This window comes from Musa acuminata, chromosome BXJ3-8, assembly GCF_036884655.1.
Source record: "Musa acuminata AAA Group cultivar baxijiao chromosome BXJ3-8, Cavendish_Baxijiao_AAA, whole genome shotgun sequence".
NCBI classification, from domain to species: Eukaryota; Viridiplantae; Streptophyta; class Magnoliopsida; order Zingiberales; family Musaceae; genus Musa; species Musa acuminata.
This window is the reverse complement of record NC_088356.1, coordinates 43498318-43512539: the sequence shown is the minus strand read 5'-3', so window position 1 is coordinate 43512539 and position 14222 is coordinate 43498318. Positions and strand designations below refer to the sequence as shown.

Here is a 14222-nt window from a genome sequence, read left to right as displayed (position 1 = left end):
TGTCAATTTGTATAATATGACATTAGATATAATGTCGTATGTAAGTTATAGTTGCTAGTAAAGGTTTCCAATGAATTAAGTGGGAGAAATTGCTATATATGATTTTGGATCCTTTCTTTTTCGTTATATTAACTAAAAGAATAATGAATCAAACTTTTTTTCTTCCTCGTTCTTTCTAGGTTGGGAACACGAATATTTTCGTTGGTGGGATATTGTGGACCACTCACCTCAAAAGAAATAATATATGCTAGTTTATGGATAATTAGTGTTTATATATGATTTCTTTGATGCATAGCTTTATGTTATACATGTATGCTAAAGAAGTTTTGCCAAATGCAAAATGTGAGAAACATCACTTGTCATCTTTGTCATTAGAGGAAAAGGAAAAGGGTAATTTATCATAAAATCTTCATTAATTAATTTTTTTGATGCACCTCTATTAATAATTTATTCAAGATATCCTTTCAGAATAATAAAAATAGCGCTTGTCTCTCATTATCTCTCGATGATCTTATATTAAATCAGATTTAATATAAGAGGTCGATCCTTTTTTTTTTTCTTCTTTTTTCACTCTTTGCTCCGTCATTATTTCTCCATCTCTTTTTTTCTTAATGAGAAATAAAACAAGAAAAATGAGGAAAAGAACGAGGAGGAGACAATAAAAGCAGCTAAGAAAGATGACACACAAAAGAGTAGGAAGGCCTTTGGGTTCATTAATTCGAATCGGTTTTAAATTTTAAAAAATAAAATAAAATAAAAGGATAAAATTGAGATTTACAAAAATAAAATTCTCAACAGAGGGAAGGGATGTCATGGGGGAAAAAAAATGAATTAATAGGGCTGATAAAGCATCAAGCTTATGGGAAGAACAACTTTGCTTGGAGGAGTTGACAAAAGAAACTAAGTGGATTAGAAAATGTTATATAAAATGGAGTTAAGCATGAAAAGGACTAAGAAACTACTGCATAAGATATGCTCCTACGTTTCCCTTCAAATATGTCATGTCACGCATGCCAGCCTCTCCGAGGGACAAGTGGAACAGCTCAAGAACTTTAATTCTTTTAATTACAGAAAAAAAATTATTTTTTGCTATTATTTCATCCAGTTTGCATCTGTGTGAACTACTGGAACAGATGGTCTGCACTACCAACCTTCGTCAACTCCACAATGCTCTACTTTTTTGTTTGGGAATTTGAACTTTTTTCTATTCCTGAAATATTCTTCAAGATTAAAATATGGTTTCTTTATGACTCATATTGCAGCTGTTTGAATGCAGATTTCATAATTTAGAGCAAGAATTGGCAACATGCAAATCACTCTTCTTGGGCTGTTTCTTGTGATATGATCTCTTCTGTGTTCCCTTAAAAATGTGATGGCAGCAAAGAAAGGGAGGAACTGCAAGAATTGATGTACTGTTATTCTCTCTGCAAAAAGATCACACAATTTATAAAGCACATCTAATTCAATAAATCATAAGAATATTTTGCTCATCTATCTTGCCAAATATTCAATCAACAATCATTTCTATGATGTTGTAGTTATTGAGGTGCTGTTAATAATTCTTTTTATGATATGACCAAATTATGATGCATAAACTTTATTTAATTCTGATGCATAAAATTTTGTATTGCTACTAAAAGAAGGAAAAACTTATTTCACTAATATCCAGTACCAATTCCACAAGAAAACATGAGCCCATCTCTATATACATATAATGAGAAGCAAAGAAACTAAATATTATGATTCTATTTCAATAAGGAAATGCATTAAGAATGATTTAGAATGTAATAATTCTATAATGAAATCAATTTAAACTAGCACTCATTATATCTAATAAAACTCAATGCTAGCTGTGTATGACCAACCTTTCCAAATAATGGAAATGCAAGTGCAGCACAAACAATAAACCCTTGCTGAAGATTTAACTCAAGAAAGTGTCAACTTTTGTCCAAATTCTCAACTCCCACTCATGAATTGAGTTGTTTTATGTGGAGAAATCTGATTACCAGAAGCCACCTAACTCGAGTGAAGAGAGTCTGACCTGATTCCTGTATTACTTTGCTAAACCTGTAGAAGACCTGAAGAAGATTCATCTAAGTTTGAATGAAGCCTTGTTCTTGCTGCTGCTACTCTGACCAAAATGCCAGCAGATCTTGCAGAATTAGTGACATAGATTTTGGTTTGGTCAACACTGAACTGAAGGCAGCTATATTGTTGTCCATATAATACAGTACAAGATAACATACAGTTGGTGGTCACCAAAGTACAGAAATTTCATGCAGCCCCACAAGAAAACTACTTCAATGGTCAGCTGTTAACCTATGAGAATGGAGAGGTTAGCAAAGCCGTAATGAGGCTACAGAATCTTCCACTATTTGATTGAAACATACATAGAATGTAATTACAACAATGATCAAGAAGCATCAATCCTAGCATCACTTCTACCATACAATAAAGTTAAATTACCTCAAGATGAAACAACATGAAGAGTCCTCAAGGACAGGGACTCATTCTCAGCATCAAACAACCCTCAAAAAAATAACAAATGTAAATAATAACAGGAGATTTAGGATGAAGAAGAACCACAAGAACAGTTCCAACTCAAAAGGAATGGAAGGAAAATAAAATAACCATCGACTTACTCCCAGGACAAACACAAAAACAATCCAATTTTGGTTCATCCATGGAAGAAGATGCCTTGAAGATGATAGGAACAGATGATTCGATCAATCGCCAAAGGCGGTGCCCCCTTGCTGCTGATTTGTCATGCTAGAATTGCTGCGGATCCCTTCGATCCGAGCTACGACCTCCGACATCGATGGCCGGTTTTCTGGGAACTGCACAGCACAGTCAATGGCCAGCTGCAGCAGCTGCATCATTTCCTCCTCCACGTTCTGATGCCTCAGCAGTTCATGGTCAAATACCTCTGAGCTCCATTTCTCCCTGACGACCGATTGGACCCACCTGGGCAGGTCGACGCCGTCCTCGTTGTGGAGCGCCTGCGTCGGAGGCTTGCCTGTGAGCAGCTCCATGAGAAGCACGCCGAAGCTGTAAACATCGGCCTTTTGGGAGACCTTCCGGACGTCCGTGACCTCCGGGGCGCGGTAGCTGGCGGCGCGTTGATTGGGCATCGGGGTGGAGCCCAGGCTGCTCAAGCCGAAGTCGGAGACGCGAGCCTCGTTCGATTTCGAGAGAATGATGTTGGAGGACTTAATGTTGCCATGAGTGAGACCAGAGCCCTGCAGGTGTATGAACTCGATGCCCCGTGCTGCTCCAAGAGCAATCTCCAGCCTCGTCTCCCAGTCGAGAGGGGTGCGACCCGATACTTTACTTCCTGCCATGGAAGATGAATTGAGAGCATGAGTACTTAGCTTGACAATTCTTCGAACACATTAGAAGAATTCGGTATAAGGAACACCGACACTGTTCGAGGACATGCAATGCAATACCCAGGAAGAAGAAAGGGCTCACCGTGAAGGATGGAGGAGAGGCTTCCGTTTGGCACGAGTTCATGGACCAAAAGCTTCTCATCCTTGCTGTGGTAGTAAGCTTGGAGGGCCACCAAGTTGGGGTGGTCCATGGCGCCGATGGCCTCCATCCTCTCGCGGAACTCCTTCTCAGGGACGTTGACGTCCCTGAGGCGCTTTACTGTTACCACCATCCCCATCTCCAGCATCGCCTTGTATGTCGTCCCGGCCGTCCCTTTCCCGAGCACCTCCGCCGATGCCCGCAGCAGGTCATCCAGGTCGTATATCCCCTGAACCTTCCCGATGAACACCAGCTTCCGAGCGCTCCCACTCGCCCCTCCAGCCACCGCCGCAGGTAAGGCCGCCACCTGAGGTGGCCCAGCCACATTATCCGCCGCCTCTCGCTTGCCCCTCAAAGCCATCTCCGCCTCTGGCTGCATCATTTCCCCCGCCTTTGGTCCAGCCTCGTCCTTTTCCCGCTTTCGGCAGCAGAGGACCAGGAGGAGGACGAGAACCAAGAAGCCGATGGCGGAGCCAATGGCGATACCCGCGATCGCGCCGGCGGAGAGCTTCTTTTTCCCGCCGCTATCGACATTGTTGCTGGCGATCCACGGGGACGGCGCCGGCGAGGGCGAACCCTCGCCGAGACAGGGGGCGAGGGGCCGACCACAGAGGGAGTTTCCTTCGAAGGAGCTCGCGGGCAAACCGCGGAGCCTTGCGGGGATGGACCCGTTGAGCTGGTTGAAGGACACACTGAACCGGAGGAGACCCAGAAGCCGGAGTTCGGGGATCGCGCCGGAGAGCTGGTTGTGGTCGAGGAGCAGCGTCGAAAGGCCAGTGAGGTTGTTGAAAGCCACAGGGATTCCTCCGTCGAGGGAATTACCCGCGAGGTTCAGGCGGACGAGCTGGCGGAGAGAGAATACGGAGGCGGGGATACCGCCGGAGAGGCGGTTGTTCTGCAGGTAGAGATATCGGAGGTTGGCGAGGGCGGCGAAGTCCGGTGGGAGGCTGCCGGAGAGGAGGTTGTAGCGGAGGCTGAGCGCGCGGAGCGCGGTTAGATTGGCGAGGGTGCCAGACGGGATCCGACCGAGGAGGTACGAACCGGGGAGGCGGAGTTCCGTGACGCGGTTGGAGGCGCAGGTGACGCCGTACCAGGCGCACGGCGAGGGGTCGGAGACGTTCCACCGCCGCGTGACACCGGAGACGGCCGCGGAGAAGGCGATGAGCGCGGCGCGGTCGGAGGCGAGATCGTCGGGCGCTCCGCCGCCGAACAACGAGCAGAAGAAAGAGAAGAAAAGGAAGAGACGCAACAGCGAGCCCATCGTGCGGCGACCGGACGCCATCATTGGATGGTCAAGTCTATTGAAGCTCATCAAGCCATAAAGTAGTCTCTCCCCTTCTCCTCCTCGAACTCGACGACGACTTCTATGCTCCGTCGGAAGCAGGCGAGCGAGTTAAGGGCCGGCATCTTACATTAAATAAGAGGAACACAGAAGAAAGGGCATAGGAAGCTAAAACAAGGAATTAATTTGAATTAATTGGTCGGGAGAGGTTCCATTGTGCGGGACCCGGCCAGACGGTCCACGTAAGTCCCGCGCTTTCCTATCGGTAAGATCAGGCCGTCGATTCCAGGGAACGCCTCGGAGGACTTATCCTGAGTTTGACACGTGTCAGGCTTGGCTAGGCTTGGAAGACGTGGGATGTGGTTCTGGGTGTCGCGGGCGGCAGATATATTTCGTACCACATCATCGATTACCCATCGACGAACCTACTTTGTGATTGGTACTATGAAGGCTTTTCAGGTGGGTCCCAGTGGCCGGCCCGCGTTCCCCGGGAAGTTAGGGGTAGAAAGAGATTCCGAGGAGCAATCAATTGGGATTTTAATATATTATTTCATTTTGTTTTCTTTTACTTGTGCTTATTTATAATTACAAAAAAAAATTATTTCATCAGAAATTTTTAGATTTAGCTGATAAGCATCAACATAACTTATCAAAAAATTTACAAATATATATCGAAATTAAAAATTGTTATTATTGTGGAGATTTTAATATTGAATATTGAATTCCGCTTAATGTTATTAGAATCCTATTAATTTTAAAAAGAAAAAAAATAATTTCTAGTAAATTTTAAAATAAAATTTTATATAAGTTTGAAATGTATATACTGATGAATATATTATCTCACAAAATCGATATATTATATCAATTTGCATAATTCGATTGACTAAAACATATTAGGTTCATTGTCCGTAGAAAAATGGGAATGGGTCGATATTTGAGTTATCAGGTCAAAATGTTGATCCAAATACAACTTAAATTGGATGATAATTCACATTTTACTGAACAAAGTAGTGACTATTGTTCCTTAAATCATGGAGATAAATCTTCAGGACTTCAAACTGCATCAAGAAATCATCCTTGTTCTTCTTTTTGGTCACATAAAGAGAGCCTTTTCTTCATCTTCCTTTTGCACTTTTTGCTTTTGCCGAAAGTGCATGCAATGAGCATGATAGGAGACGGTGGAGAAAGCTTCTTAACTTTTGGCAGATTGGCATGGCTGGATGGATATGGAGAGATACTTGGAAGAAGAAAATTTCTTTATAACAATTATGGTGGACATGTTTCTTAAGAATAATAACAGAGAAATAGTCTACCATATGTAGTGGTGAGCCTGCATGAATTGACATTAGAATAGAGACACCTAAAATTGCCCGAGAGAGAGAGAGAGAGAGAGAGAGAGATTACAAGAATTTGTGTATAAAAGACAAGTTTGAGTTCATTGAACAAGGCAGTGTTAGGGGCTTCGCCATATGATTTTTTTTACTGCATGATAGTTTCTTGCATTGCAGGATTGATGCAAGTCATAATGGTTGGTCTAAACCTTTAACCTTTGAGGTATCTACAATCATCATCATCATTAGTAGATTTACTTTTCTAGTATCTAAGGTTTAGAAGATATTTATTCTATTTAATTATAAGGAAAGCTCATAGATACGGTTTAAATTATTTGTATGAATAAGGTCTCAAGTCGTATCTCTAAGTCAAAGCCAGTATCAAGTTACTATACCTAATAAATATTTCTCAAGGATTTGGATCATCATCATGGGGACAAGGTGAACTTGATGGATGAGAACTACTTTGATGCAAATTCATTCTTTCACAAGTCAACTTACTACACCTAATAAGTCAGTCCTTCAAACATTATAGTTAATTAAAAAATATTGAAAATATAGGAGAGTTCTTTTAGTAAAATAGTGTATTTGCAATGAAGATTTGTTTTATATATTTGATATAGATAACTAAAATATTACTTCCTAAGCCCAAGAGATTCATGTCTAAGCTATGATCCAAATTAAGCCCAAGAGACATCTTGGTTAAGATATATCTTCATCACTAATTTTTAAGGCAACTTTAGGAGACCATTAGAGTCCTATTTGGAGTCTAATTAACATCCAAAAGCCTTTATTAAGTGTCATATATGGGATATGCTAGTTATATATATTTATATTCAAGCCATTTTTTGATAGCTATTGGATTTTATAGAGACAAGATTAAGCTTTCATCCCTCAATTTATTTGTTATGATAATTTTAAATATGAAGAAAAAAAAAAGATGAAAGTCCATGAAAAGTAGATTGTAAGCCACAAAGACATAGAAGAATACAACTTTTGTAAGATATGTGCAATTAAGTCTATTTTCTGTGTTCATTGTCTCCCTAGCTAGATGTTGATGCAACAAATTCATAACCTTGTTAATGAAACTAACACTAGAAAGACAATGTCTAATATATCCAACCATTTTTTACACTTAAAGTTCTCTAGCTTATGTTCCATCCAAGTTTATGTCTTCATTATGTTAAGCTTCAATTTCTTTGTCAGATGATAGAAATATGTCAAGTCCTGAGCCACAAAATCAATGAAAGTTTCCTTATTCTTTTCTGTGCTGAGTACCAGCTATACTCTTGCTGCCAAACACAACTCTATATATGTTTTATTTTAGTGGATTATTGCTGTGGTGAGGAGTTATCTGCACACCCACCCACATTAGCCTCTCTATATCTTGTTGTTCCTACCATTCATGTTGTCCATGATCTCCTTTAAGTTGACAGCAGAACCAACTCCAGCCATGAACTTGAGATTGAGATGCCACCTCTTGGACTCTACATAAATCTCTCCTCTTGTCCTCCACATGAACTGGAGAAACAAGTGCAGGAGGAGGAGAGACAAGGTCAAGGAGAAAAGTCTAAATGATCAAGAAGTAAATGCATGTGGATTTGCACCCAAGACAAGCAGTTCAGTAGTCATCTGCAACTAGTTCTCTTAACATTATTGATCAGGCTTACTGATTCGATTTGTACAGGATTCGTTCGACAGTGAGATGACGACCCATGCACTTCTTTTCGGTTCTAATTGAAGGTAGGAAGATAGGGCTAACCAGTACTGGCAGCAGCACCCACCACGTTAGCTGTAAATACTATAGCCGGAAGATGTTGGTGGGATTTCATGAATGCATTAATCAGGTCCCATCAACAGTTCAATTTGTTGGCCAGCAGATCAAACTTTAACTTAGCTTTCATGTTGTTTATGTGCATTCGCGTGCATGCTTGGTTGTGTCTGTGAAAGAGAGAGAGAGAGAGAGAGAGAGTGTGTGTGTGTGTGAGCAGTAAGCAAAAACATCATTCACCAATAAATACATAAATATATGTATATATATGGGATTCTTTTAATGCACTCAGCAAGGAGGCCATTATGTCGTTAACAATGCATACCCTTTTTAACTCATATATAAAGAAAAAATCTATAGCCTATTTTATAGTGCTCTAGCGGTTTTAATTCTTTAAAGCCCTCCTTTCGCTAACTTAAGTATCGAAGAAAAATTATTAAAAAAAATGATGAAAATATAATGCCCAATTTTAAAATATATCATAACAAATATCTCCGCTTAGTTTATGGATTAGAGAAATAAATTTAGTTAATTATGATCGATCGGTATAAATCTTAATTTGATGGACACAAAGAAATTCACAAGCTATATCATAATATCACACTTGATCTTAACCAAACATATGGAATATAATATTATATTTTTTGATTTAAAGATATAATTTAAGGTTAAAAAATCTTTCTATTCTTTCAGTAGACTACTTTTTTTATTAATTAGATCAAATCTTCATTATTGGAATTTTTATTTCTTAATTGAAAATTGATATGACGGTTTGTCGAATACATTACATAGGTAAAAAAGACTTCTTCAAATATTTGTATACTATTAAAAATGACAATAACAAATTATGAATACTGATAAAACAGAGGTTGATCAGTAGTAACTCCTAATGTATGAATAGAAAAGAATTCTTATATAAGCAATCTTTGCATTAATCAACCCCAATCAACAGCCAATTGAGTTGAGTTGGTTGAAATGATTGAGTTGGTAAGCAAAAGGATATCCCATTTACTTTGATTAAGATTCAAGCAATCCCAAGAACATGAATCTGTGTCACCTACCATGATACCCTGATCTCTATCACAGACCACATACCACCAACTCAAGAGACAAGAACAACATGCTCAAGAAAAGATCCACCTCATAGATAAGAATAACTCACTAGAAAATGCAAACTACAATGTAGATTATTTGCACATGGAATCTTCTCCTTCTATCTGTTTTGTCAACTTTACTCATTCAAGGAAACCCAACATTATTTACTGAAAAGAAACATCAAAATAAAGAAGGTAAAACTTGGAGAAAGGTGCCAAAAGCAATTACCTCCACTTCAACTTAGTCTTTACCTGCAAATGGACCAAAACAACATATGTTAGGGGATTTGAACTGGATGATAATATGGATACAAGATGCATATATAGATCAGATTGAGCAGGAGGATGAGAGTGACCAGAATTTCCAACTTTTTTGAGGAAGGCAGCCAAGATTATTATGAGTGCAACTACTACAATGAGCCCAATGATGATTGCCACTGTTTTCCCAACCTGATCACCTGAAGAAAAGGTTAATTGCATTGGAAATGAGAAACTATTTGGAAAAGGTTTCCAGGAGACATTGTGAAGGTAACAGATAAAAGATGATATACCTCATTCAATTTGTAACATACTTATTTAATTTTTCAACTCCAAATTTTAAGATCTTAAGATACACAAATTTCAACAATACTAAATTTTGGCTGTACTCATTTATTGTTTTTATCAAGTAACTTTTATGTACACTTGTGCAATAAAGCCTTCTTTTTTTGATGTTTTATCTTGCTCTTTATCTTTTGTTGTCATTATATGTAAGCTATAGTATGTTTTATATAGAGATAGAGTTGAATTAGAATCTTAAACAAGGATTCCTACCATTTCAAGATAAATTTGGATGGTTCTAAAACCTCCATTCAGAAGTTTCAGAGACTAAAATTTACAGAAATATGGTTTTCGTGGCCACTAAACCAGCAATGTCCAGCAATATAATGAATTATTGCAGAAACATTGTCACTGTTAGGATTTATAAAGGTGGAGCAGGGGCTACAAATCCTTGATATGTAGAGGGAGAAAGGGATTAGATTAGAACAAATGTGTGGTCTTCCAATGTAGAAACTCTTGTGTGGACCCATCCATGCTTTGAATTGATCAAACTGCTACCAACCAACTTTTATGGTTCATCAGTCTAACTTTGAACAAATGAAACACCAACTCAGGGCAAATCATGTTAGGATGCACAGTGTGTAAACTCTGAAATGAGAGAATCAATGGACAAATTAATGTTAATGAAGTTAATAGAACTCTATACAATTAGTAGAGACTCCTTCAAAGGACTTCAATAATTGAATGATGATGTGATCTGAAGTTGATTTGTCAGAGGATGCCAATCTATGGTCCAACTTCCCTTTTGGAAGGCATGAGGTCTACTTAGAGTGGCAAACACTGTCCTATCAAAGAGAGCAATGAATACTGCAGTTGCATAAATTGATGAAGACTTAATTAATTTCCACCAAGTATAACTAAATCAATATATACAATCTAATGACTAAATCAAGAGTAGATAACTAAGATGCATCTGTATAGCACACATGTTACTTGCTGGCCTACTTATTAATTGTGATGGATCAATTTGAACCCTCCAAGCAAATTATTGATAGAACACAAGATCATGGATTCTCCACTAGGATGTTTGCTAGTGAAAATAGAACCATTTTATGGAAGAAGATGGTCATAGTATGATCTCATTGCTACATAAAAAATACTAACCAAAAACTAATTACAATAACTACAAGCAAGACAGAGAATATGCAACAAAAGTTGATAAGCTTAAGTCACAAACTATACCAAACAAGCAGATTTATGGTCAATTTTCATCACAATATCACATCAAAAGACCATTACAAGTATATAATTTAGTAGACTAAATTCCAAAAACAGCACAAGAAAGCAGAGAGTAGGAGCACCGTCGGTGATCAGAGGAAGGAGCGGTTACCATGATCGTTAGTATCGGAATGGTAGACTCCACTGGACCAGTATTTGGCGTAGCACTTGCCGAGGTAAGCATCGCCGGCGACGGCGAACGGACAGGCGGCCTTGAGCTGCGCCACCGCAGCCGCCACGCAGTCGTTGCACTGCTTCGCGCCCTGGTCGCCGACGCACTGCGCCATCGCCTGTACGGAGCCGGCGGCGCCGACCCTGTAGCTCCCACCGGTGAAGCCCGACGCCAGGCTGGCGAGCGCTGCGTCGCGCATGCCGAGCACGTCCGAGTTGTACCCTCCGCCGCCGGCGACAGGCCCGCAATTCTTGCTGAGGACGCTGGTGTCGGGCTTGCCGACGAAGGAATCGTTGCCGTAGCGGAGGAAGCATCCGTTGAGCTGGACGGCGGCGCCGGCGGTGAAGGGGCAGAAGGCGGAGAGCTGGGACAGCGCGAAGCGGACGCAGGAATTGCAGTCGGAGGAAGAGAGGTCACCGCGGCACTGGAAGAGGCCGTAGACCGGGGAGGAGGCGGCGGCTGAGGCGGAGGTGTAGTTGGCGTAGGAGGAGAAGGTGGCGGCGTTGGCGATGGAAGACAGTAGGGACTCGACGTTGAGTTGGTAGGGCGAGTCGGGGGTGTACTTGAGCTGCGAGCACCCGGCATAGACGAAGCCAGTGTAGTCGTCGGCGACCGACGTCGTCAGGGACGCAAGAGAAGAGAATACAAGGAGGAGCAAGAGTTCAGACATCGCTTTCTATGTGTGTGTGTCTTCTCGTTAGTCCAAATGTTCTTATGCAAAGGAGTGAGAGAAAGTGTATGAAGGGGAAGGGTGAAGAGAGAAGAAAGGCCATAGTGGGGTTATATATGAAGAGAGGTGAGAGAGGGAATGAGATGGGTTGGGATGTGGTTCTGAGAACAAGAACAACAGCGAGGTGAATGTTCTCTGAGAGAGAAGGTAGGAGTGGTGGACTGAGGAGGAAGCACATATTGGCATCCTCAAAACTTCACTGGTCTGGGAGCATGGGGCGCATCCCTGCTCTCAGCTGATCCTGACCATCCATCCAGTCAAATTCACATCAGTAATGTAGATTGACTTAAGGTCATCTTCATCTAATCTTTGCTCCTATAAGGATTTTAGTAATTAAAGCTTTATTAGCATATAAGAGTATATCCTAATTTGAAATCTTGGAACATAATTCTGGCTAATTATTGATCCTAATTAGTCAATACATTCCTAGGCAGTTGTTCTGTAATTGATAAGCTCTGGTATAATGTACTTTGTGCCAACATATATTTCCATTTGCATTTTGGAGAATCCAAGTACTTATGAAGGCCATGCACAATCATTCAATCATGATGACTTTGGAAGGTCAAATAATATGTAGTGAATCACCTATGCATAGACTAAACCACTTAAATATGATGTTAAATGATGAATGGCCCAAGTACCAACTAATCCACAGAAAAAAACAACAATGACAAAGATGCAAGCATAGCCAAAACTTAGGTGTGTTCTTGCTGACACTGTGTTTTTGTGAGTGACATGGGAACCATTATAGAATGCACAACTTGGACAAAGATGATAGGCTTCAGAGACCCAGTTGTAGAACAACAAATTGGATTCTGCTTGGAGACAAACTGGAAACAGTGTGTGTTCACAAGATGAGGCTGGTGGTGTGCATCAGACAAGCTTTATGAAAGTTGACTTGGAAGTCTCTGTTGTGGTTGTGATGTTCTGGTCTTCTTTTGTTTTTGTTCTTTGTTGTCACTCTTGTTTCTCATATTCTCTTCTTTCTGGAACAAAAAGAAGTATGAGAATGCAGAGAAATAATATCATGAGTTTGATAGATCATGTGCAAAATGTTATGGCTACAACAGATATTTTGATATGGATCAGTACTTGTTGCCAAAGTCAAATTATGTATCATCATATGCTTGTGTTAGTCAGCATAAGAGCATGATCAACAGTGTTAAAAAAATATGATGCTTCAATTATCCATGTTATTTAGATTAGGTAGATGCTTGTAGACCAAGAAGTTTATTTTTATATTCTAGCCATTTATTTTTATCTCATCAAACACAATCTAGTGATGGCGTTTTGGGCTGCTATCTCATCCAAATTCAACAATTGTGGAGGATGTGTTCCTGCAAGAAGTGGAACAACATCTGATGCATGGTGATTTGGAACTGCTATCTGCAACTCATAAGACATGCTGTAAAACATCAAGTGATGCAACTTGAAAAGTGATCCAATTATATCAGGTTTGAGTGTTGTTGATAGTTCTGATACTTTTTTTTTTCTTTGGATCTTGCAATAGATTAAAAATGATAAATATGGATGCTTATGTTGAAGACTTGTTGTTACAATCTGCTGCATCATTGTCATCAGTGAAAAGTTTGTCAGAAATCCATGACATATGTTGTCTTCTGTGTTCTTGTTTGTCTTTTGAGGCAGAGCTTCCTTTGTCTCTGCTCTTTTTTAGTAACTTATGGGGTAAAAAACAATTGACATGTATGCTTTTCTTCCATGCAACTGATTGGAGTCTTTGGTGTATCAAATGTTTCAAGAACTTAACAGTGTTCTCTACCATAAACAAAAGCATTAGTGCCACAGTCCATGGTGGCGTTTTTGGAATTCAAACACTCCATGTTGACCAACATAAGTCAGAACCTGCTTGGAATTCCTCCCTGAAGGCATTCCAAAGCTTGTAATAGCAGCACAAACTCGTGGTAATATATGGAACAGATCATAGTCTTCAAGATGTAGATGATGTGTTGGAGGGGTTTAGACGTCAAGTTTGTGCATTTACTTGTCTATTGCATGGGAGAATAAAATTCTCCTTAGCTCTTCTCTTGTATACTTCAAATGTTTGTCCTTGTAGATACGCTGTTCTAGTTTTCCAAGAAAGACAGAGGTTCTAGAACACTGTTCATGGACGAAGACCATGTTCCAGTCTCCAACGTTTCATAAGTGTTGGTCAAACGATAAGTTTCCTACTTCTTAGCCATGTTCAAACTTCATACCCTCCCCTCACCCCCTCTGGTATAAATGGAACGTGATTTCGAGAAACAGGGTCAGGATTTGGTTTCACTTCTCTAGCAATGGAGAACGTGCATCAGAAGAGTAGAGGAGAGCAGCGAGCACACCGTGTCTTAGTTCACATCCAAGTCTGGAGGATCAAGCAAGAGCATGAGAAGATCAACAAGCATCAGCTGCAGGCTGAGGTAGAGATGAAGCCTGCCTTCCGCCGGCGTTCACCGTCGCCGCTGGGCTTGATTCCGGTTGCGGGAAAGGATCAGATTG

At 40.4% G+C, this 14222-nt stretch overlaps 2 protein-coding genes across 2 annotated transcripts; both read right to left on the bottom strand.

Annotated features, from left to right (window-relative positions):
* Nucleotides 1-2374: 2374 nt before the first annotated feature.
* On the bottom strand, nucleotides 2375-4925 carry LOC103995255 (probable inactive receptor kinase At1g48480). The gene is made up of 2 exons (XM_009415806.3): nucleotides 3472-4925; nucleotides 2375-3334 (listed from the first exon to the last, which is right to left on the bottom strand). The coding sequence occupies exons 1-2, from the start codon at nucleotides 4838-4840 to the stop codon at nucleotides 2727-2729; spliced, it is 1977 nt and encodes a 658-aa protein (XP_009414081.2). The 5' UTR covers nucleotides 4841-4925; the 3' UTR covers nucleotides 2375-2726.
* Nucleotides 4926-9036: 4111 nt separating this feature from the next.
* On the bottom strand, nucleotides 9037-11867 carry LOC135645024 (plasmodesmata-located protein 7-like). The gene is made up of 3 exons (XM_065163053.1): nucleotides 10937-11867; nucleotides 9363-9464; nucleotides 9037-9258 (listed from the first exon to the last, which is right to left on the bottom strand). The coding sequence occupies exons 1-3, from the start codon at nucleotides 11664-11666 to the stop codon at nucleotides 9248-9250; spliced, it is 843 nt and encodes a 280-aa protein (XP_065019125.1). The 5' UTR covers nucleotides 11667-11867; the 3' UTR covers nucleotides 9037-9247.
* Between the last annotated feature and the right edge of the window lie 2355 nt (nucleotides 11868-14222).